Source organism: Podarcis filfolensis (genome assembly GCF_964270895.1).
Source record: "Podarcis filfolensis genome assembly, chromosome: 16".
Lineage (NCBI taxonomy): Eukaryota > Metazoa > Chordata > Lepidosauria > Squamata > Lacertidae > Podarcis > Podarcis filfolensis.
In genome coordinates this window covers 38,729,425-38,752,933 of record NC_139620.1, presented here as the reverse complement: position 1 = coordinate 38,752,933, position 23,509 = coordinate 38,729,425, and the positions used below count along the sequence as shown (strand labels likewise).

The following is a 23,509-nucleotide window of genomic DNA, read 5'->3' as shown; positions in this document are numbered from 1 at the left end:
CCAGCTGTCATTCCTCCTTTGGTCACTACCGTGGATGCACGACTTGACCGCCTTTCTCCAGGCACTGCAAGAGAGTAGCACAGGCGGGGTCGCTGTTGCCAAACTTCGTGTCATATTTGTAATGCATGGTTGGTTTGCCTAGCGGCTAGCTCTTCCATTCTGTGTAAATGACCAAGCCAGAACAGCCCTGCTATGGTTTTATATTTATTTACATACCCTACCTTTTCCCCTGACATGGAACCAAACCAACCCGGAACCTTTCACATCGCGCCCCGCGTTTCCACTTCAACCCAGAAGTAGGCCGTACTGGAGCCGCGCTCTGATTGGCTCCGAAGTGGAGCGCGCGAGGGCTCCTGGGCGCGGTTGCCGGGGTGACGGCGGCGTTTGCGCAGCGCCGTGCGTGCGTGGCTCGTCTGCGCCCGCCGCTGAGCCGGGAGCGGCGCTATGGCCAGCGTGCACGAGAGCCTGTACTTCAACCCCATGATGACCAACGGGGTGGTGCACGCCAACGTCTTCGGCATCAAGGACTGGGTCACTCCGTACAAGATGGCGCTGCTGGTGCTGATCGGCGAGCTGGGCCGGGCCGGGCCGCACCTCAGCCTGCTCGAGAGGCGGCGCCTCAACCGGCTGCTGCTGCCTCTGCTGCAGGTGGGGCAGGGGAGCGGGGGGGGGGGCGGCCGGGGCCCCTGTCGACCGCCGACGGCAGCACTTGGGCGAGTGGCGGACGCGGGTTCAGCTCTGTCCCTTATGCACTTAATTCCTCTCTCTCCTCGCCGCTTATTATCCAACACACACCTGCATACACGGGGGCATCAGATTCATGCCCGTGCGGACTGTCGTCGGCGAAAGCTTATGGTTTGTTATTTGTTTGTTTGCATTGATATGGCACCTTCATCTTCCAAGGAGCTCAAGGTGGTGCGCATGGTTCTCTCTCCCTGCCTCCCCATTTCAGCCTCACAACACCACTGAGAGGTAGGTTAAGTTTCACTAGAGGTGTCAGGGTTTTCCTTTGTTTAGCTCTGACAGTGCTCTTCTGCTCTTATGTTTCCTGGCCCCTCTTCACTGGAGATGCAGTGAATGGGCATTGGGAGTAGGACTGCCTTTGATGGCCATGCCAGAGTGTCCAGGTGAAGAAGACAGGGCTGCTGCACCTTCATAGCTGCAAGGAAGGTGGAGTTTCAGTAGGGTTCTTCGGATGCATAGGGAGCTATTCATTATTTTCCTTTCCTTCATTACCCAGCTTGGGAATTCTTGTAGTGCAAGTGCAACAAGCAAAGTTGGGCACATTCTTTCCTGTAGTAGTAAAGATGGCTATAGATGTTGGGGCTGGTACAGTTTACTTTCGTATTCCTCTAGAAATTGCTGTTAACTATTTTGTGTTTCTCCATGTGATTTATTTAGGGGCCTGATATGACACTGTCTCGCTTGATTAAGGCTATTGAAGAATGCTGCCCACACTTAGCGAGTTCCGTTCAAATAAGGTAAGTTCATTTGTTCTTTCCATAAGCATAATTGAGATGAGAGTTCTTAACCTTTAATACTTTTCAAGCAGAATTAAACATGTATGTAGTTAAGGACATGATAAATTGGCGTAGTAGTAGGTTTAGTAACTTTTGATCTAAAGTTCGCATTGCCTAAGTAACCTGAAACAGAGTAATGTGGCTGCTTAAGCAAGTGGGCAAATCAAAGGGCAGTGCAGAATGTTCTGGTTCAATATGCAGTAAGCCAACAAAGCCGTTTTCCAGGAAACTCTATTCTATCAATTCTCCAGCCCAGTTTTCCTGTCTTTCCCTCTCTCCCTGCCCTTAATAGTCAATATTGCATGGCCACTCAGCATGCTCAAACCTCATTGGACTGCTTTTTAGTTTTCCCCACTTTAGGGTTCCCCCCTCCCATCCCCCATCATGTGCAGGTGTAGTTCTGCAAACCATGGGTGTGAGGGGTTTCCCCAAGCTTGATGATGCCTCTTCTTCCAGGGGTCTGCTTGAGTGTACAGTGGTATCTCGGGTTACAAACAACAAACACTTCGGATTACAAACTCTGCTGACCCGGAAGTAGTACCTTGGATTGCAAACTTTGCCCCAGGATGAGAACGGGAATCGGCGGCAGCGGGAGTGTGGCAGCAGTGGGAGGCCCCATTAGCGAAAGCACGCCTCATGTTAAGAATGGTTTCAGGTTAAGAATGGACCTCCAGAATGAATTAAGTTCGTAACCTGAGTTACCACTGTAGTTCTTTCTTCAGAGTGTCCAAGTACATAGAGGAGGGAGAAAGGTTGTTTTCTGCTGCTCCAGAGAAGCGGACACGGAGCAATGGATCCAAACTACAAGAAAGAAGATTCCACCTAAACATTAGGAAAAACTTCCAGACCGTAAGAGCTGTTCGACAGTGGAATTTGCTGCCAAGGCGTGTGGTGGAGTCTCCTTCTTTGGAGGTCTTTAAGCAGAGGCTTGACAACCATATGTCAGGAGTGCTCTGATGGTGTTTCCTGCTTGGCAGGGGGTTGGACTCGATGGCCCTTGTGGTCTCTTCCAACTCTATGATTCTATGATTCTAAGTCTCCCTCTCCCTTTTCTAGTTCATTCCGCTCAGGAGTCAGTCCTAAATCCCAGCAAGTCAGATCTTAGAGCTGCCTAAGGGTTCCAGGGGAGGCTCTCTTCCAAAGGGGGCAGGTTTATTCTGCCACAATACTCTTGGCAGGCTGAAATGGAGGGCTTCTATGCTTCTCCAGGTGTTTGGCGGCCGGGGGGGGGGGGGAATCTGTCTAGGCCCAGCCTGCAGAAAGCTTCCAGTGGGGAAGCTAGAACCATATCCAATCTCTGTAGAAGCGCCTTGTTTAGGCATCCAGCCTATTCCCTCCTCTGGATGTTCATCCCTCTCCCTAAGGCTTTTTATACCCCCCTGCAACTTCATTCTGCGTAAGGCACAGCAGTAGGGTTCCCTCTCTTCCACCAGACAGCTAATGGAAAGTGCTCCTACCTTCTCCCACAGCTGGAGTCTCCAGACAATGTCCAGTTGTGGTCTCCTCAGGAGTCGTTGCCTGTTGGTGTGGAGGGCCAAGGGCCAAAAACCACCTGGCAAGCCCTGACAGCCCTCCACTTTCTCAAGCTGTCCCACTTGAATGAATAGGTCTCTGCCATATGTATTAATTTTGTATTGTATTTAAAGTACAGTCATACCTCGGGTTACAGACGCTTCAGGTTGTGTTTTTTTGGGTTACAGACCCGCTGAAACCCGGAAGTACTGGAACGGGTTACTTCCGGGTTTCAGGGGTCGTGCATGCACAGAAGTGCTGAATCGCAACCTGCGCGTGCGCAGACGCACCGCTGCGGGTTGCGAACGCTGTGGGTTGCGAACGTGCATCCCGCACGGATCACGTTCGCAATCCGAGCGTCCACTGTAATCTGTAGTTTTTAATTGTTTTTATTATATTTTCTACATTGAACCCGGACATTTTTAGAAGGCCATTAATACACAATAATAAATACTAATTAACACAAGAATGGTACTGCTTTGGCTACATCAGAATAGGCACTTGGAATTTAGAACTCAAAAGCACAAAGTGCAAGTAGATAAATAGGTACTGCTCCAGCAGGAAGGTAAACGGCGTTTCCGTGCGCTGCTCTGGTTCTCCAGAAGCGGCTTACTCATGCTGGCCACATGACCTGGAAGCTGTACGCCGGCTCCCTCGGCCAATAAAGCAAGATGAGCGCCACAACCCCAGAGTCGTCCGCGACTGGACCTAATGGTCAGGGGTCCCTTTACCTTTACCTATGAATATGTATGATGGGTTTAGCTCACTCCAGACATCACTTATATCCTGTTCTTTAAAAATTTGAAGCAGTTGCATTTGTTTATATAGGACTTTGTATAACCTTTATAGAAAAGCCTTATGGGAGGGGAGTCACACCACATATGTTCCAGCTGAAATCTCCCTCCCCCATAATGATCTCCCCTTGGGCAAATGAAAATAAGGATTAGAACATTGACTTATAAAGTTTATTTTGGCCACTGTTGGGAGAAAATGACATATTGTTGAGGAGCTAAATAGCTACTCTGAGGGTCCTGGTGGGCACATGGTCTGTGGGATGGTCTTGGGAAAACAGACATCACTGCCCTCATGTCATATCACAAATTGCTTTGGAAGTCACTTTCAGAATACTGTTTAAAAAGTTCTAATAATAGAGTTAATTAGTTCTTTGGATCCTGGCTACAGATTTGTATAACACCTAGTTTTTGTTTTTTTAAAAAGTCATTTATTTGAAACTTTTTAAAAACAACAACATAAAGCTCTCTTTGCAAATGCTTGCTTATAGAGTTTAAAGGTGTGGAGAACTTGTCTACCTATAAATTAAAAAAAACCTAACAGAGTAGCATGATGTGTATTGGTGTCATTTCTACTATTTTAGTATCCTCGTCCAAGTGCTCTGTATACACAGAAAATTATACAGATTGTTGAGCTGGTTGTTTTTAACCGAGTCTGTTTCTGGTCCTGTTCTTTGGCACATAATTCTTAAAATAATAATAATAATAATAATAATAAGAAGAAGAAGAAGAAGAAGAAGAAGAAATTTCAGATTGATCTAATTTTAATTCCACTTTCTAAATGAATGCTGCCCCCTGCCCCTTTCCCCACACTATTCTTTGGGGAGAGGACAATAGCTTGGTGGACTATCATATGGTTTGCATGCAGAAGGTCCCAGGTTCAGTCCAGGACATCTCCCATTGAGATGATGAGGTAGCAAGTGATGGGAAGGGCCTGTGCCTGAGACTCCTGGAGAGCTTCAGCCAATGTGAGTAGGCGGAACTGGGCTGGATGGACATGATCTGACTCTCTGTGTGGTGGTATCACTTGCAGAATAAAGCTAATGGCAGGAGGGGAGTTGAAAGATATGGAACAATTCTTTGATGATCTTTCGGAGGCATTCAGTGGAACAGAACCAGAAGTTCACAAAACCAGCGTTGTAGGTACTGTATCATTTATTATATAAAAACCTTGGAGAGCCTCTCTTTATCCTTAGGGGCTGCCAGAGTCCTGGGCCCACAGTGCTCACCTCTTCTTCCTGGGCAGGGGAAAGAAAGCAGGGCTTCTCTCACTTTCCTCCTATTTTCAAGATAAAGCTGTTTCTAACATTACAAAGAGTCATATGTGTAGCTTATCACATCTGATGATATTTTGCACTGATAAGTTTTTTAAAACTCCAGCAAGGTGCAGTTTCTCAATACCTGCACGTTGCACAAAACATGGTTTTGATTAGTGACTTCAGTGTGCCAATTTTTGTAAGGTGAGAAGCAGCCTTTCACTTACGTTTTCACTAGTGGAGACCATGGAGGAAGCTGTGTGTGAGGGAGAAAGAGGAAAAAGAAGCCTTTTGGTTTGAGATGAGGAGATCTGAGAATTCTTTACTGTCTTAGGGAAACTTTTCTATAAAAGGACTGGCTAGCAGAGAGGTCAGAAAGGAATGGGTGGGTTTATACATTTGCTGAAAGTCTGTGGGAGTAAAGGAAAACTGGAGAGCAAAGAATTCAGTTCTCTATGAGTGGAGTCTGTACTAGTTTCTGATCCTTATGCCTGTGAAGATATACAGGAAAGTGGATGGGAAATGTTAGTTAAAATCTCAGAAGCCAATGGTATGGTTGAATATGGTTTCTAGTGATTGGAGTTGCATGTTAAGTGAGCCACCGAGCTCCTAACCACTATTCATGACCAGAACAAGCTATGCAAAACAAAGTGGATTTGCTTTGCTTAAGTTGCAGCATTCATCCAGAGTGCAAAATTAGAGTTTATTTGTACGCTTATCTTGGTTATAAGGACTGGCTCCCCATAGTGGTGTGAGTGGATACTGCAGGATTTGATGGAGATCAAGACATCTTAATACACTCCAAGAAACAGATCCCTCCCCCCTCTCTCTGTAGGCTTGTTCCTGCGCCACATGATCCTGGCGTACAACAAGCTCTCATTCAGCCAAGTGTACAAGCTTTACACGGCTCTTCAGCAGTACTTCCAAAATGATGAGAAGAAAAGCGGAGGAGACGAGAGTGAGATGGAACTGACCCACTGTGGGGAGCTGGAAGGGAAGATGGAGAAAGATGAATTTGATGGGCCTCTCAGGTAAGCTAAGATTTGTTTCTAAAACTTGTCTCTGCCCTGCTTTGATAAATAAACCCTTCCAGCAGCTTTTGTCAGCTTGGTGTCCTCCCAGTTCTCATCAGCTGCTGCCAGCACAGCCATATGAATCATAGGATTGTAGAGTTGAAAGGGATTCTGAGGGTCATCTAGTCCAACCCCCTGTAGTGCAGGAATTTCAACTGAATCATACATGACAAATGGCCATCCAATCCCTGCTTTCAAATCTCCAAGGAAGGAGAGTCAGCCACCTCTCATGGGAGTCTGTTCCACTGTCAAACAGCTGTTTCTGTCAGAAAGTTCTTCCCAGTGTTTAGTTGCAATCTTCTTTCTTGTAACTTGTTTGGGTCGTACCCTCCAGAGCGGAAGAAAACAAGCTTGCTGCATCCTCCATGTGATAGCCCTTTAGATATTTGAAGATGGCTATCATATCTCATCTCACACTTAGACTAAACAAACCCAATTCCTTCAACTGTTCCTCATTAGGCTTGGTTTCCAGACCCTTGATCACCTTGGTTGCCCTCCTCTGCACATATTGTAGCTTGTCCATATGCTTCTTAAATTGTGGCGCCCAGAACTGGACACAGTACTCCAGCTGTGGTCTGACCAAGGGAAAATAGAGCAGGCCTATAATTTCCCTTGATTAGAACATTAGACTTGACTACAGTTAATGCAGCCTAGAAGAGCATTAGCCCTTTTTGCTGCTGCATCACACTGTTGACTCACGTGAAGCTTGTGGTCTACTAAGACCCCTAGATCCTTTTCACAGGTACTACCGGGATGCAGGTGGCGCTGTGGGTAAAACCTCAGTGCCTAGGACTTGCCAATCGTCAGGTCGGCGGTTCGAATCCCCGCGGCGGGGTGCACTCCTGTTGCTCGGTCCCAGCGCCTGCCAACCTAGCAGTTCGAAAGCACCCCCGGGTGCAAGTAGATAAATAGGGACCGCTTACTAGCGGGAAGGTAAACGGCGTTTCCGTGTGCGGCTCTGGCTCGCCAGAGTAGCTTCGTCACGCTGGCCATGTGACCCGGAAGTGTCTGCGGACAGCGCTGGCTCCCGGCCTATAGAGTGAGATGAGCGCACAACCCTAGAGTCCGTCAAGACTGGCCCGTACGGGCAGAGGTACCTTTACCTTTACCTTTACCTTTACCGGTAGGCCAGATATCACCCATCTTATATTTGTGCAGCTGGTTCTTCCTGCCCAAGTGTAGAACCTTACATCTGTCCCAATTGAAATGCATTTTGTTAGTTTGGGCCGAGTTCTCCAATCCGTTAAGGCCATCTTGAATCCCAGTTCTGTCTTCTGTGGCATTAGCTACCCCTCCCAGCTTTGTGTTATCTGCACATTTGATGAGCATCCCTTCAATTCCTTCCTCCAAGTCGTTTATAAGGATATTGGACAGCAACAGGCCCAGGACAGAACCCTGCGGCACCTCACTTGTCCCTTTTTTCCAAGATAGTGAGGAACCATTAATTGGCACAGCAAATCCATCCAGAATCTTGAGAAAAGGTCTCTCCCACCATCTGTGACTAGATCCTTCTAACAGAAAATGCCAGGAATTGAATCTAGGATCTTCCTCATGCAAAACGTGCTGTATCTCTAAGCTCATTTTCCAGCTCCCCCCACTCCTTAAGGCACATTATCTCAATCTTTTTTACAACAACCCTGGGAAGACATGGAGGTTGTCGATATTACACCCATATTGCAAATGAGGGGCTGAAAATGAGTGAGTGAGTGGTTCAGGCCAGAAGTAGTGTTTGACCCCCAGGACTTCTTCATTTATGATTCAATAGGCTGAGCATATTGAAAAGCCATTTCAGCCTCTTTGGCAGTCTTGGGGTAAGGTGGTCTTGTAATTATTAGCAGGCTAGAATTCTGAAGGAATTTCACACTGGGTCTTTTGCTCTGTCTCAAGGGAGGAAGAAATATCTTGCAATGGCCCACTGTCACAGAAGCAAGCAGAATACTTCCTCTCTCAACAGGTATGTTAATAGTTATTCTTAAACCTGCCAATCGGGTGAGCTAAAGGTGTGGCTTCTGGGGAGGGGGGCTTTTCCATGGTGGCACCTGGTTATTCCCAGACACATTTGCATGCTCCATTCTTAGTGTCTTTAAAATGCCATGTGAGGTCTGTCCTGTTTCCTCACACCTTAATACCTATTCACTCTGTTGGAGTTCTGAAACGGTTTTTAAAGTAAAATATATTGTTGATGTGATTGAAAATTTCAAAGGGCTTTGGATCCCAGCCTTTGAGTTCAGTTGCATTGACATCTGGATGCTAGAATGAAAGGTATGTTTGAGAGCCATTCTTGCCTGAATCCCTTAAGCCCGCTTTTCATCTCTCGTAATCAAATTAGCAAGAGCCTCTCTTTTGAGTGTAGCCTAACGAAGCTTTAGCTAAATCTCTCCATGGCAATTTGTAAACATGCTGTCAGCCACCCTTTTCTTCCTGATATGGAAGGGATTCTGTTGCTGTGGTGATAATAAAATTAAATGGTTTTTAATCCCAGCAAATTCATGCTTGTCTTTGTCTGCTTGCTCAAGTGACAGGTTTTTAATTTAATTCCAGGCATCTTTATTGAAAAATGATGAGACCAAAGCTCTCTCTCCAGCATCTTTGCAAAAGGAGTTGAACAGCTTGTTAAAATTTAACCCAGATTTTGCTGAAGCGGTAAGTTTGGTTTGGTTTCCCCCCACCTAGGCAGTCTGGTGTAATCTGTACTGTAGCACACTCAGCAGTTTGGTGTTGGTAGTACTGGTAACAGTTTTAGTGACATCTCTGACCATCATTGGCTGAGCTAGTATGTCCTGGGCAGGTCAGGCAGCATAGCTGTCATTGGTTGAGGTGCCTTGTTTCTAAAGGAGGGCATACAGAAAAGAAGAATGTGTCAACAAATTAGCAGCTAGGAAAGGTAGGGCACCTGGGAAAGCAATGGGAATTGGTACAGAATGCTGAAAGAAGGAGGGGGTGGGAAATTGAGAAAGGGGGAATGGGCAGGAAAAAGAGGAGCATGTGGTTGGGGTCCACAGTGATAAGGAAAGTGGAAAGTACTGTGGTTTGAAATTAGCCCACCAGATTCTTGGCCTCATGGCTCCTAGATTTATCATTGGGTGACCTTGCAACCTTTCACCAAATTATTGTGCGCTAAATCTGTGTTCAATGTGGCCATTGCAGTTGCCTCTGATCGCTCACAAGCTGCTGTTTGCTGCTGTTTTCACTTCCAGCATTATTTAAGCTACTTGAACGGCCTTCGGGTCCAAGATGTCTTCAGTTCAACACACAGTCTCCTTCACTACTTTGACCGCTTGATTCTCACCGGCGCAGAAAGCAAAAGCAACGGCGATGAAGGCTGCGGGCGGAGCCTGAGATACGCAGCTCTCAACTTGGCTGCGCTGCACTGCCGCTTTGGTCACTAGTGAGTTGCTTCGTGTTCCTCCTGCTGTACAAATTGGCGTGAGATCTTCCCCATCTGCCACATTGCTGCTTTCCCTCTGAGAGATCTCATGTGAACTCAAGGTGGTCCCACAAGATCTCGCGAGGGCATCCCAGAGCCCCTTTGCTGAGCGGCACTTGCCTGGTAAGCAAGGCGGAGCACTTAAAAGCTCTCTGCCTTTTTGGGGGAGGGGAAGAAGGCCCTCTCAGCATGCCACCTTTAGAAGGTAAGGATGTTTGCACAAGGGGGTTCCAGGGAGGTCAGGTATGCAATATGGTAATCTCTTTTACAATTCCCTACCTTATTGGTAATGGTAACTGCAAACAAATAGAACAAAATAAACTAAAAATTGTAGTGATAAAATGATGGTAAAGAATAGAATAGCAATAGGAAATTGGAAAGAAAACCGTCACCAGCATTTTAATGGAGGGAAACATGAGTAACATGATTTGTTCAGTGAAGTCAGCCTTTGAGTGGGCCCATTGAATGAATAGACTTTGACTTGACTCCTTTGATTTCTGTGGGTCCACCGTGAGCATGGCCTAGCTGGGATACAACCCAGACTCACTGAGTTTCATTCAATAATATTAAAAAAATTGATATGAAATGTAGTTATACAAATAAACAGCAACTGACGGGATTGCCCTGATCAAGGATGTTTCCTGAAATTTGTCATTCCAGTAATGGATGAAACGTTTTTAACACAAATGAAGTGGTTATCTCGCTCACTTGTTATTTTCCTTGCTGTGCTGAAAATGAATCAACTGAGACTGAACGTTTCTCTAAAACACGATGCACAACTCACCCCCTGAGCCCCCCAGCAAGACTTGACAGCCAGCCACTTTTTCAATGAGCCAAGGAGGGAGAAGAAGGGACCTCAGCGTGCCAGTGGGGGAAGAGGGATTGTCTTCTCTCTCTTTATGCTGATCTCCACACAGACATATCCAGCCGGTCCCTTGGCCTATTTTCCCAGCTGCTGTTGCTACCACTCTACTTCTGCCTTCCAGAGCGGATCCCTTGCACTGTGGTTGCATTTCCGTGCAAAGGTCGCAGAGTGTACTGTGGATCAGAAGTGCTCCGCCCCCCCCCCCCCAGCTCTTAGCATCAAGATTCTACTTATTGCTAACCCTGAAGTCCACTGGGAGGGGTGGGGAATCAACAATGGGATATGATCTTTTTGGCCCCTGACAGTTCCAGACCCTGCTCCTACCAGATCCCTGGGTTTTTTCACCTCCCTGCCTGTAACATCTCATTGTTGGATGAGTCTGCATGAAGAGATTCTTGGCTACCTCTGTGTTTCCTTTGACTGTAGCCAGCAGGCTGAGCTCGCCCTTCAGGAAGCTATCCGGATCGCTCAGGAGTCCAATGACCACGTCTGCCTGCAGCATTGCCTGGTAAGATGATGGAAGCTTTCAGCTCGTGTGACAGAACTGTTGCTCACTTCCTTTCCATTACTGGTGCCTTCACAGATGCTGTTCCTATTTGCCATAAACTCTGAGGATCGGACAGGCTGCAGGTCTGCAAAAATCTTGGCTGGTTTTACTAAACGGCTTAAAATTGTGATCTGTTGTTTCCATCCAGCCCATGTTTCATCTAGTTTAAAAAAGGAAACGAGGAAAACAATTGACTTGTTAGGTTTTAAAAGCTGATTCTTTGCCTCCAGCTGGCTCTGGCCATAACAAGTATGGCTGTGTAAAAGCATTATTTTGCTCAATCTGTATTCCTTAACCATTTGAACACTGCACTGGGAGCTTAAACGCCTGTAGGAGTTTAAACTGTTCTCAAATCTTTACTGGCAAATGCCTTGGCTTTTATAGGTTTTCCTTCCCCTTTAATGGCACCAATCTGAGTGAGAAGATGCCTGCCTCAATGGCAGAATAAAATCTTTAAAGCTGTGAAACATCAGAAGCAGCATCAACCACTGTCAAAACCTATGACCATAACTTTGTGGGTCCCATTGATTTGTGGTCCACTAGCATCCATTCTTAATGTGAGGCTCACTTTTGGCATGCTTGACTCCTCAAAGGCAGTTTGCAGGCATCTATAAAAGAGGAGAATCTACTGCTCCTCTGTTGTGTCTGTGGACCAGCCTTCCCCAACCTGGTGCCCTCTTAATGTTTTTGACTACATCTCCCGTCGGCTCCAGCCAGCACATGCTGTACTCCTAAACATCTAGAAGGTACCAAGTTATGGAAGACTGATTTAAACTATTATGCAACAGTGTAGTTCATTCATTCCCCCCCCCCTTAACTCTTCACTTTCCAGAGCTGGCTGTACATCTTGGAGCAGAAAAGGTCGGACAGCTGTGTGCTCTTGGAGCACTCTGTGAAGAAAGCCGTCTATTTCGGATTGCCAGTATGTCTCTCCCACCCTTATTTATCCATTCCTTTGTCATTATAACCATTTTACACAGCCCTTGGATTAAATGTGTTAAGGGCTGTTAGCAATAAGCAAAACTGCAGTTTGTACAACTGTAAAGGGCATTCACAGCAGATTTCCCTTTTTTAAAAATACATTGGATGCTTGGCTGCAACCCTCCCTAGGGAGAAGGTTCTGTAACTGGTGTGACACACCCAAAAGCACTCTGTTCCCAGTTGCTCCCCCAAACACACCTTGTCCTTGGAGATGCCAGGGACTGAACCTGGGACTTCCTGCAGGCACTCTGCCGCTGAGCTGCATCCCTTCTCCAAACTCTGGCCCTGCGAACTTGACTCTTGTCGTTTGCTTGGGGCTCTCGTTGACTAATTGCTTCCCTTTTCAAATTCTGTGACTTTGTTTATTTTGTTTCTTTCTCCTAGTATTTAGCTTCCCTGGGGATCCAGTCCTTGGTTCAGCAAAGAGCTTTTGCAGGGAAGACTGCCAACAAACTAATGGGTGCCTTAAAGGACTCCGACCTCTTGCACTGGAAACACAGCTTGTCCGAACTCATTGACATCAGCATTGCCCAGAAGACGGCCATTTGGAGACTGTACGGTCGCAGGTAGAGCAGATCCTTATCCATCCGCTTGCGCCTGCCTGCCTTGTGCCCTGATTCTGCAGGAATGTGGAAAGGCTGCTGAATGTGGTATTGGCCACAGACTTAGGCTTCCTGGCAATCTCTGCTTTCTAAAGTTTCTAAAATGGGTGGGTGGAAAAATAAAAATTCTTAAACCCCGGAAGCTTGTGGGCAAGCATTCCTTCTATTTCCAGTGTTCGAGCTGTGAGTGCTGCTGCATATGTAACCGTTGTGGCACCACTCATGCGCAGGAAAGATTGACCAGCAGGCTTGGCAGAACCCCATCAGCTGCAGAAGTACCAAAAATCTGAATATAGTTGGCGGCCCCAGAGGCTTTGTCTGCTCCCTGTTGCATGATGTCTCCCTTTTGCCGTAGGTCGCACCAGGGCTGCACAGCAGGCCCACATGCTCCAGGGGGGAAACAGCTTCAGGTGGGAGAAGCCAAAAAACAGCTCAATCCAACTTATTTTATTCAGTATATTAACAACTTGACTTTGCCAGAAGAAGATGCAGTGAACCTACAGGGAAGTCCCAAAGAACTGAGCATGCTCAGTGGCGATGGAATGCTGATTAATTTGGCCTGGGTGGGTGGGATGGAGTGTCCAAGAGCACTGAGCAGCAGCATCCCATGCTGCAACATTCTGTTGCAGATCTCACTTGTCCCTACTAAACTGCAGCAGTTTGAGGGAATGCTGGAGAAGATCTCCAGCTGTTAGAAGCAAGGATTCATTGCCCTACAAAGTTTCTCTGTCATCCCCACAACCAGCAGAACTGAAATAAGCTCTGCAAAAATAAAATAAAATAAAAAGGGAACATGCAAAAAAAAAAATTAATGTTGCTGGCAAAGGATTTTATTTTATTTTTTACTGCAAAGTACATGAGATGCTTCTGCACATAGCCTGAGGTGCTGGGTCTGTGGCTAGCATCCTTCAGCGCTCAAATCTTCCTCTTGCCTTAGCACCATGGCCCTCCAACAGGCCCAGATGTTGCTGAGCATGAACAGCCTGGAGGCCGTGAACGTGGGCGTGCAGCAGAACAACACCGAATCGTTTGCTGTGGTGCTGTGCCACCTGGCAGAACTACACGCGGAGCAGGTGGGTGGTGTGTGTGTGTGACTGGATGCTCTGGTTCCACGCAGTCATTTGCTCCATAACTGGCAGTTCTTTTTCTTCCTGGAGGCTGGAGGGAGAGGTCACTCTTCCCCTGAAGCAGCACCTTGGTTCTAAAAGGCTCTGGGACGGCCTGGGAAAACCAAAGAGAAATTTGGCTTTTAAACTAGGAGAGCAAGTCTTTAGCCCTCGAAAGACACCCCTTTGCTGCTAGAGAGAGCTTTTGCTCCAGCTTTTAGCTCCTGGAAGAGAGAGGACAAGATGTGCCAAAGCCTCAGAGGCCTAGGAATTATCTGTCACCACTGGGCTTCTCCTGACTGCTCAGTTTTTTCCACCAGCCTTTTGCTGTTCTGTTAATATTATTATTGCTTCATTCTGTGGTTTTTAATATTACAATTTTAGTAAAAGTCTTGTTTTGATATTAGTTGTGATGGCCTTGTAATCCACCCTAGGGCCATTTGGTGACTGGGGGCTGCTATAAGTATAGATAATGTAGGGTTGTCATACTTCAAAAAGTAAAAACCAGGACACCCCGAAAGTTGTTGAGCCCAAATGTTGTCAGGACATATGGTAGCCCTAAGATAATGTCTAATAATATATATTCAGGGTATCGTCTGAATCTGCTGCAAGCATGCTTGCTTGCCTCCCTTGTCCGTCAGACTTCCAAGCCTTTTCAATCATCCCTAGGCCCCACCCCCTTCTCACCTCATCCATAGAATCATAGAATCACAGAGTTGGAAGAGACCACAAGGGCCATCGAGTCCAACCCCCTGCCAAGCAGGAAACACCATCAGAGCACTCCTGACATATGGTTGTCAAGCCTCTGCTTAAAGATCCAGTAGGGTTGCTATTTCTCCTTGTGGCACTACTATCCCACCCACCAATCAATTCAGCTGTTGCACAGTCCATGCAGGACACCAGTGGATGGTGCCCACTTCCAAGATGTGGCTGTGTTCTTGGTTTCCCATTCTGGGAAAGAGCAGCTCCCATCAGACCCCACCCCCTTGACGTCAGCAAATTGATGACACTTGCCCATTGTGGAGTCTCCTTGTCAAGTGAACTCTGTGGTTGGATACTCATGCAAGTGTCGTATGTTTGATAGCTTTCCATGACTGCCCAAGTATAGCCATGATGTGCTTTGGGGGTTCCACCTTAAAAAGTGATGGAGAATAGTTCCCAGGTCCCAGAAGGTTCTACAGCTCCTGCTTGGGTAGAACCATTATAAATTTTCCATTTTCTGCATCTGACAAAGTAGGCCATACTATGAAAAGGGGAAAAAAACACCAAACCTGCTCTTAAAATCAGTTATTTGCTAATAATCTGCAAGAGGCTGCTGTTGTAATGGTGTGTTAATCAGTTATTTTTTTCCAGGCTGTTTTATTCTGGGGCACTTTATATTATTTTTCTATTTTTCTTGTAAATTGCTTTGTGTACAATGGCAAAAAGGCAGGTTAGGAAATAAAAAAGAAATCAAATAGTCAAGGACAGAGTCCAGTCAAAGGCAAGTTCTGTTAGGGCTCTTTCAGTGAGAGAGTTCTCACTTCTGTTGAAATCAATGTGACTTAAAAGCACTTATCCTTAGCAGGATTGTTCCCCAAATCTTATATTTTTTCTTGGAGTTCCTATAGACATCAAGGTTTCTGTTTTGAGAACCAGTTTCTTGAACATTTACTTCAGTCTTGTCTTTCTGTGTATGTTTGTGTCAGGGCTATTTTACAGCAGCCTCTGAAATACTGAAGCACCTCAAAGAGAGATTTCCTCCCAACAGTCAGCATGCACAGGTGAGGCCCAATGTTTGGACTGTAAGCTCCTTGGGAGCAGAGACTTGCCTTTTTTATGACTTAGTGATGAAGAAGAAGAGGAAGAAGAAGCACTCTCAGCTTGCTTTGGGTAGCATTTCTGAACAGTGCTGTGTCCAGGATTTGGGGGGCGGGGGCTTCTTAACCTCTTAAATTCTCATGCTGCACCTGGAGGAAGCTCTCCGCAGACTTGAGTGAGAATAGTTCTGGTTCCCACATCTCAAAAAGGCTAATGTACAGCTGGGGAAAGACGAGTGGAAAAGGTGAAAAAGTAAAACCCTACCCAAAATGTGATCAGGGATCTGGAGCAGCTCACCTGATGAAAAAAGGCTAACATGGTGCCTCCCCAGTGCTGTTGGACTCCCATCTCCCTCCAGCCCCTGCCAGCATGGCCAGTGCTCAGGGAAGGTGGAAGGTGCAGTCCAGCAACATCTGGAGGAGCCACAGGTTCCTCTGTCCTGGTTTAGAGAGAAGGCGGCAAGTGATGCCATTATCCATGGTGTGAAGAAAGAAAAGTGATTCTCCTCCTCCTCTCCTTGGTCCTCCAAGGAAGGTGATTGGCATGAGATTCAGGGCAGGCAAGAGGAAGTCCTTTTCCGCGCAGCACATGGTTAAGCAAAGGACTTGGACGAAAGACTCCCTTCAGTAAATGGACAGGGAGGGGACTGCAGGGATGAGTGAACTGGAAAAAGAGATGCCGCCTGATCCAGGAATATCGGAAAGGATTTCCGGATGCATGGACGTGACACCGGTAACGCCAGACGGCTGCATCCTGGAGGATAACAATACCTGACCCTTTCTGCTAAAGCAAGCACCCCATCCTCTGGGTTCTGTCATGACCATCTTGGCTACAGCACCCTTTGATTTGTGTCAGGCCAAAGAAAGCAGAACCTGAAATGTTAGTACCTCTGTAAAATATATACCTGTCATATATTTATGAGGTGTGTGTGTGTAAGTAAGACTCCTGTCCTGTTTCTTTTTAACCTGATCCGGAAATGTTCTTCTCCAGCTGTGGATGCTGTTTGACCAGAAGATCCAGTTTGACAGAGCTATGAACGATGGCAAGTACCATGTCGCTGGCTCCCTGGTGGCTGGGATTACAGCCCTGAATAGCATTGAGGGGGTTTACAGGTAAGAGATCACAAACCTGCGGGAACAAGGGCCTCTTCTGATGTCCCCTTGAAACGGGATTAGCATTAACATGGGATTAAAATGCCTGTGGGATAAGGCATTGTATTCCTCTTTCTTTCTTTCTTTCTTTCTTTCTTTCTTTCTTTCTACTTGTGCTAGCTTTTCCCACTATTCCACTGTAGAAAATAAAAAAAAAAAATATACACAAGACATTTTGTACATGCATTAGTAATGCTTTACCACATGAGTTGGGAAAAGCCTCATTGGCCCTCAGCCATTGAGTGCATGGACTGCCAGTCCTGGATGTTTCAGTACCCATTGTACAGCCCTAAGAGCTTGGAAAAACTTGCTTCTTTTAAGAAGAGAGAGAAACATAACTAGGATGCTTCCTTAGTCCCTAAAGGCAAGGCCACAGATCTGTGGCAGACCACCTACTCTGTGTGCAGAAGGTTCCAGATTCAATCCCTGGCGTCTCCAGGTGAAGCTGCACAAGACCCCTGTGGGAAACCCTGGGGAGCTGCTGCCAGACAGTGTATGTATGACTGAGCTAGATGGAGCAAGTTCTACTATTTGTCTACCTAGCCAAGTATTGTCTTCTCTGGCTGGCAGCAGCTCTTCTGGAGCTCAGGCAGTGTTTCCTCACTTGCCACCCAATCCTTTGTAAAATGGCGGTGCTGCCAGAGATTGGGCCTGGGCCTTCCTGCCCCTCTGCGTGCCCCCCTCCCTCCGCAGCATCTGAGCAAGCTGCATTCTGCATACATGCTGCTCTGGACCCGCAGTGTGAATGCTCTGGTTAGGGCACGATGCCACCCGGGAGCCCATAAATAGAGGGAAAGCAAACAAATTCTAACTCCCCCTTTCTGAAAAGTCTGTTGCCCAATGCCAATTGGCTCTTGCCATGGCAAGGTGACTTTTGCCTTGCTGAGTTCTGTGACCTTTCAGATGTGTTGGTGGGAGAGGGGTTATTTGTTTGTTTGTTATTATGTTATGAATTTTTATACTGTAAACTCATGCTTTGATGAAGGGCAGTATATAAATTCAATAAATAAAATAAATAAAAATAAAAGAAGCAATTAAAATGCAATTAAAAACCACCATGAATATATAATATGGACACACCATGGACTACCTGAATGAAACTTGCAGACCACAGTTTTGGAGCCCCTGCATTAGGGTTGAATCAGAAACTATTGACGCTTCATTGCAATCCATTCTTTGCATTAAACTATTATAAGTCTGTATTTTATTTTGAAAAATTATACCCTGCTTTTCTTCATCTAGGTCTCAAAGCTGCTTACTATGATAAAAAGCTGCTTACTGTGATAAAAAACAAACAATATACAAAATTTTAAATTAAACCACAGAAATTTAAATTCTCAGATATTTTTAAAAGAACATGAGGAATTTATTTCTTTATTGTTTTTAGTGGTTGGTGACAGTAAGGCGCTAAAATGTGGGATACAAGTAAATAAAATCTTACGCTTGATCCAGCCAAAAATAAGCACTTTTGACATCCCTTTGATTTTGAGGGAAGAGATTTTGAGCACTTGAAATCACTGCAAATTGGAGGTGATTCAGACTCCATTTTGGGGGCTCCTGGGATTCTCTCTTCCAGAAAAGCCATCCTGCTTAAAGCGCAGAATCAAATGTCTGAGGCGCACAAACTCCTGCAGAAGCTCTTGATTCACTGCCAGAAAATTAAGAACACCGAGATGGTGATCAGGTAAGCATTGAGCTGCCCGTTGCTCCCAAGGCGAGTTTCCCTGGGGGCCTTCTGGGAGCCCTGCAGCCATGGGATGAGGCAGAGGGTCCTGCTGGGCCTCTTGCGTGGGTGGCCCCTCTCTTTCGTGGGCCTGGGGGAAGCTCACAGGGCTTTCCTGTAGCAGCTCCCCACATGCAGAATGCTCTCCCCAGGGAGGCCCACCTGGTATCAGGGCAGCCCTCATTTCAGCACCAACAAATAATGTTTTGCTTTCCTGGCATTTGGGCAGCACCAGTATTTTGATTACATTATAAACATGCTCGTGTATTTTTATTTTTATTGTCTTTTTACTCTGCTTGTAAATCACTTCAGACTTTTATTTTATTTTATTTTATTTTATTTTATTTTATTTTATTTTATTTTATTTTATTTATTTTTATTTTATTTATTTATTTTAAAAATAAGAATAAAATGCTTGTGCATTTTTATTTTTTTTTATTCTGGTTGTAAATCACTTCAGATATCTTGTAGTGTGCTTCCTTTCACACTGCTTCCTCTGTTTTATTCTCTCCATTTCCTGCAAGAAGGGCTATAATACCAGCTTCAAGTGCTGGGCAGGGGCTGTGGCTCAGTAGTAAAGCACCTGCTTTGTAGGCAGAAGGTCCCGGATTTCGTTCCCAGCACCCCTAGGTAGGAATAGGTATGTCTCCGCTCTGAAAGTATAGTGTCTAGACCAGTTCTTCTCAAATGTTGGGTCCCCAGCTGTTGTTGGACTACAGCTCCCATCATCCCTAGCTGGCTGGACCAGTGGTCAAGGATGATGGGAGTTGCAGTCCAACATGGCTGGGGACCCAAGTTTGTGAAGCACTGGTCTAGATCAAGGGAACTAATAGCACCACTCTATCCTGCCTTGGTCAGACCCAGCCTGGAGTCCTGTGTCCAGTTCCCAGCTGAGAAGCTGGAAGGTATGTAAAGGAGGGTGACCAGGATGGTCAAGGGTCTGGAATCCAAGCCTTATGAAGAACAGTTGAGGGAATTGGGTATGTTTAGCCTGGAGAAGAGGAGAGGTGATATCTGGAGGGCTGTCATGTGGAGGATGGAGCAGGCTTGTTTTCTCCTGCTCCAGAGGGTGGGACCCGAACCAAAGGCTTCAAGCTCCAACTGAACCTCAGGAAGAACTTTCTGCTGGTAGGAGCTGTTCGACAGTGGAATGGACAACCTTGGAATTTGTAGACTCTCTTTCATTGGAGGTTTTTAAGCAGAGGTTGGATGGGCCATCTGTCGTGGATTCTTTGACTGCATCTCCTGCATTGTAGCGGGTTGGACTCCAGTACGTTTCTGAGCACAATTCAAAGTGTTGGTGCTGACCTTTAAAGCCCTAAACGGCCTCGGTCCAGTATAGCTGAAGGAGCGTCTCCACCCCCATCGTTCTGCCCGGACACTGAGGTCCAGCGCCGAGGGCCTTCTGGCAGTTCCCTCACTGCGAGAAGCCAAGTTACAGGGAACCCGGCAGAGGGCCTTCTTGGTGGTGGCACCCGCTCTGTGGAACACCCTTCCACCAGATGTCAAAGAGAACAACAACTACCAGACTTTTAGACGACATCTGAAGGCAGCCCTGTTTAGGGAAGCTTTTAACGTTTGATGCATTATTGTATTTAATATTGTGTTGGAAGCCGCCCAGAGTGGCTGGGGAAACATAGCCAGATGGACGGGGTATAAATAATAAAATAATAATAATAATTATTATTATTATTATTATTATTATTACCCTTTGGGCCCCTTCCAACTCTAAAATTCTGTGACTCTATGAAACCCTGGAGAGCCACTCCTGCCATACTTGACAATTGGGACCAGTGGTCTGACTTGATAGGCAGTAGCTTCCTACGTTCCTAAGAGTTGGGTTTTCCCGCTCCTCTACTTACGCACACTGTTGTATTTCTTTCCTTGCTCCCCCTGCATGACTTAGTGTCCTCCTGTCCATTGCTGAGCTCTACTGGAGGTCTCTGTGCCACACAATAGCTCTGCCCGTCCTGCTCCAGGCGCTGGCTCTGTCCCAGGAATACCGCCTCCAGTACTTGGCCTCTGAAACCATCCTCAACTTGGCTTTCTCCCAGGTATATTTGGCACAGGTGCAAGCAGTACCTGCTTTGTTCTTCCTGCTCCTTTATGCAGTTCTATCAGTGTGCCGTAAGGGGACAGCTCCTTGCCCCAAGAGGCTTGCAGTTTAAAATTTGATGCACAAAAAGAAATGGTAAAACTTACATATGCATATAAGTTTAATACATTTATCATTGTTTAATTGTTTTTAAATGATTGCTCTATCTATGTTTTCGGGGGTTCTTATTTTTATCTGTAAATAAATATATATTTTTATGTATATAAATCTATAATAATTATAATAAAAGGGGGGATAATAGGCATTTATTTCATTCTCCTGTACTTGGGCTTAGTGAATGACCTTGGGATTTGAGATCTAAAACAGCCGTTCACCAACATAATCTGCAGTTGGGACTCCAAATCCCATCAGTCCCGGCCAGCGCAGCCAGCCATTGGGGATGGTGGGAATTGTAGTCCACTCACACCTGGGAGTGTCACAAGTTCCCCAAACCCCGTTTTAACTTCTACACAATACCTAATTCAGCAAAGCGAAATCTAAACCAGCAGGTGATGATCTCTGCCTGACATTTGGGGCTCCCACTTCCCTTCCAGCTAATCCTTGGCATTCCCGAGCAAGCGCTGAGCATTTTGCACATGGCGATCGAGCCCATCCTGGCTCACGGGGCAGTGCTGGACAAAGGGGCCGCCATCTTCCTGGTGGCCAAGTGCCAGGTTGCCTCTGCTGCCTCCTACCCTCCCCAGAAGAAGGCGGAAGGTAAGAGCTCTCCTTGCACCTCCTCATCTCTAGTCCATAGGCATGCGAGTGAAACGATACATTGCGGGTGGGAGGACTCAACCCAAGAGGCACAGGCCTTCAAGGGCATCCCTTGGGTACACACACCACCCTCCGTCCTCCGTCCAGGGACACAGTCCAGCCAGGGAAGTGATATGGGAAGGGGACAGAGCAGGGCCAAGGAGAGGCGTGGCTGGTGGAGGCTTGGTTCAGGCAGAATCCCGAAGGCCCAGATGGGCAACTGGCTTTATAATCTATTTAATCAACTGCATTTTAATATATTTCACTGTTTAATCTTTGAGGGGGGTGTTTTTTTAACAGCTGGGCAATATATGGATTTTATGAAACAAACAAGACAAATGTTTAAGCAGGAGAAGAAAAACTTTGCTCTTTTTCGACAGCTCTGGAGTCAGCTATCCTGAACCTCAACGAAGCCAAAACCTATTTTGCCAAGGTGGACTGCAAGGAGCAGCTCCGGGATGTCCTTTATCTCCAGGCCAGGCTGTTCCACAGCCTTGGCAAGACCCAGGAGAGGAACCAGTGTGCCATGCTCTTCCGCCAGCTGCACCAGGAGCTTCCTGCGCGGGGGGTCCCCTTGATCAACGCCTTCAAATGAGCCCTTTGAGCAGAGGGCCTCATTCCAGAACAACAGGGCTCAGCGCCGTTCCGCTTCAGCAGGACTTGTGCAAGAGAACTCTCGAATAGATTGCCTCCTAAGCCGTTCCTCTACAGCAGCCTTTCCGAGACCAGTCCTGTCCTCATGTTTGGGTTGGGGCTGATGAGGTGGTAGTCCAAGACATCTGGAGTTTCTCCCCCACCTCCTTCCATTTATTATTATATGTCTCTTGTTCTGTGCAATCCTCAGCATTTGGAAATCAGTACCAATAAAATTGTAGGTTTGGGGTTTTTTTCTTGCTACAAAGAAGGATGTTTCTGTCTGTCCTGAAATATGTTTCGCTTTGGCTGCAGTTCATGGTTTGCTTGGGGATTTCCTGCCCCCCTTCTTCTTGCAGCTGAGACTTGAGCATTTGGCTTTACAAGTGGCTCCATTGTAGGGAAAGTCGGCTTTAGGAACACAAAAGGTTAGTTGTGTGGGCAGCTAATTGGAGACTTACTTGCGAATTGTGCAATTTCTTCATAAAGTGTGGGACTTCTCCCCGCCTCCCCTGTGTTTGGAAACACAGAAGTGGTTGGCTCAGAAAGGACTAAGAGCCTGTATGCCTGGCTTTGATGCAGTACAATCACTTTCTTAAAATACTTCTAGGTTACACAAAGCATGCCATCCTCACCAGCTTCTAAGGAAAAGAACAAAATTTCTAGCTCTCATGGATGTCTCAAGAGATCTGAAACCACATGAACAAAGGCAACACCAGCTTCACCACAATAGCTTAAACATTATGTATCCTAAGTATACTGACATTACAGTGTGCTCTATGTGGGGCTACCTTGGGATGGATCTGGGCACTTCTGCTGATGCAGAACACCGTGACTTGGTTGCTTGTTGGGGCATATTTGCTTTGTTTACGGGGTTTGCATCGCTGTCAGTTTGCTAACGAGCCAAGTTCAGGGTGTTGATACTGACTTAAAAGTTCCTGTACAGCTTGGGACCAGGTTACCTGAGAGACTGCCTTATCCCTTATACACCCAGTAGGTGGCTGCAGTTGGCAGGAGAGTTTCTCTTGCAAGTTCCAAAGATCTCAGAAGCCTGCTCTGCAGAAACTCTGAGCAGGGCTTTTAGTGCGGCTGCTGCTGTTGTATGGAATAGCTTTCCCCTCAAGATACAACAAGCACTCATTATCTGCACTTCCTGGAAAGAGTCAAAGGTATTTTGTTCCAGCAGCCTTTCCCAGCTGGATAAATGGGTCTTCACCATGGTTTTAATCTTCTAAATGCACTTGTTGCTTTTGTGTTTTTAATTGTGTGTAAATCGCCTTGAGACGGAAGCTCAACCCAAAAATGTATACAAAAATACATATATTGGGGAAAACTACATAAAAATGAATGTATTAGTGAAGATAGCTGGCAAAAATGTGCATGTAAGTCAAAGTGTTTATTAGGATAAATTCACATTAAATTGTTGAGAAATTTTCATGATTTTTTAAAAAAGAAATTGCTGTGGAAATGTGGAAAACTGAAGATAGGGAAAATAAAAAACTGAGAGACCTGAAAATGGCAGATTTGCCTATCCCTGGTGACTACAAGATGCTAAACTGTTGAGTGAGGTAGGGTGGGTGGAATGGAATGGAGTATCCTGGCAGATGGGGTAACTGGCTTGCTAGAATCCTGAACAGAAGTGTTCCACGTTACCACATTTTGTTGCAGGTC

The 23,509-nt window shown here is 46.2% G+C and overlaps 1 protein-coding gene across 2 annotated transcripts; it reads left to right on the top strand.

Moving 5' to 3' along the window:
- The first annotated feature begins 356 nt into the window (after positions 1-356).
- LOC310751089 (anaphase-promoting complex subunit 5) lies at positions 357-22,109 on the top strand. Of its 2 annotated transcripts, XM_083590056.1 has the most exons (17): positions 357-648; positions 1,402-1,481; positions 4,857-4,966; positions 5,915-6,110; positions 8,040-8,106; positions 8,694-8,795; positions 9,350-9,540; positions 10,871-10,952; positions 11,824-11,913; positions 12,357-12,538; positions 13,512-13,647; positions 15,369-15,443; positions 16,471-16,592; positions 18,208-18,315; positions 20,261-20,408; positions 21,004-21,166; positions 21,586-22,109. In XM_083590056.1, exons 1-17 carry the CDS (start codon positions 445-447, stop codon positions 21,798-21,800), a joined length of 2,271 nt encoding a protein of 756 aa, XP_083446182.1. In that variant the 5' UTR covers positions 357-444; the 3' UTR covers positions 21,801-22,109. The 2 variants fall into 2 exon arrangements, with proteins under 2 accessions (XP_083446182.1, XP_083446183.1); XM_083590057.1 differs by lacking the exon at positions 21,004-21,166.
- Positions 22,110-23,509: the final 1,400 nt, after the last annotated feature.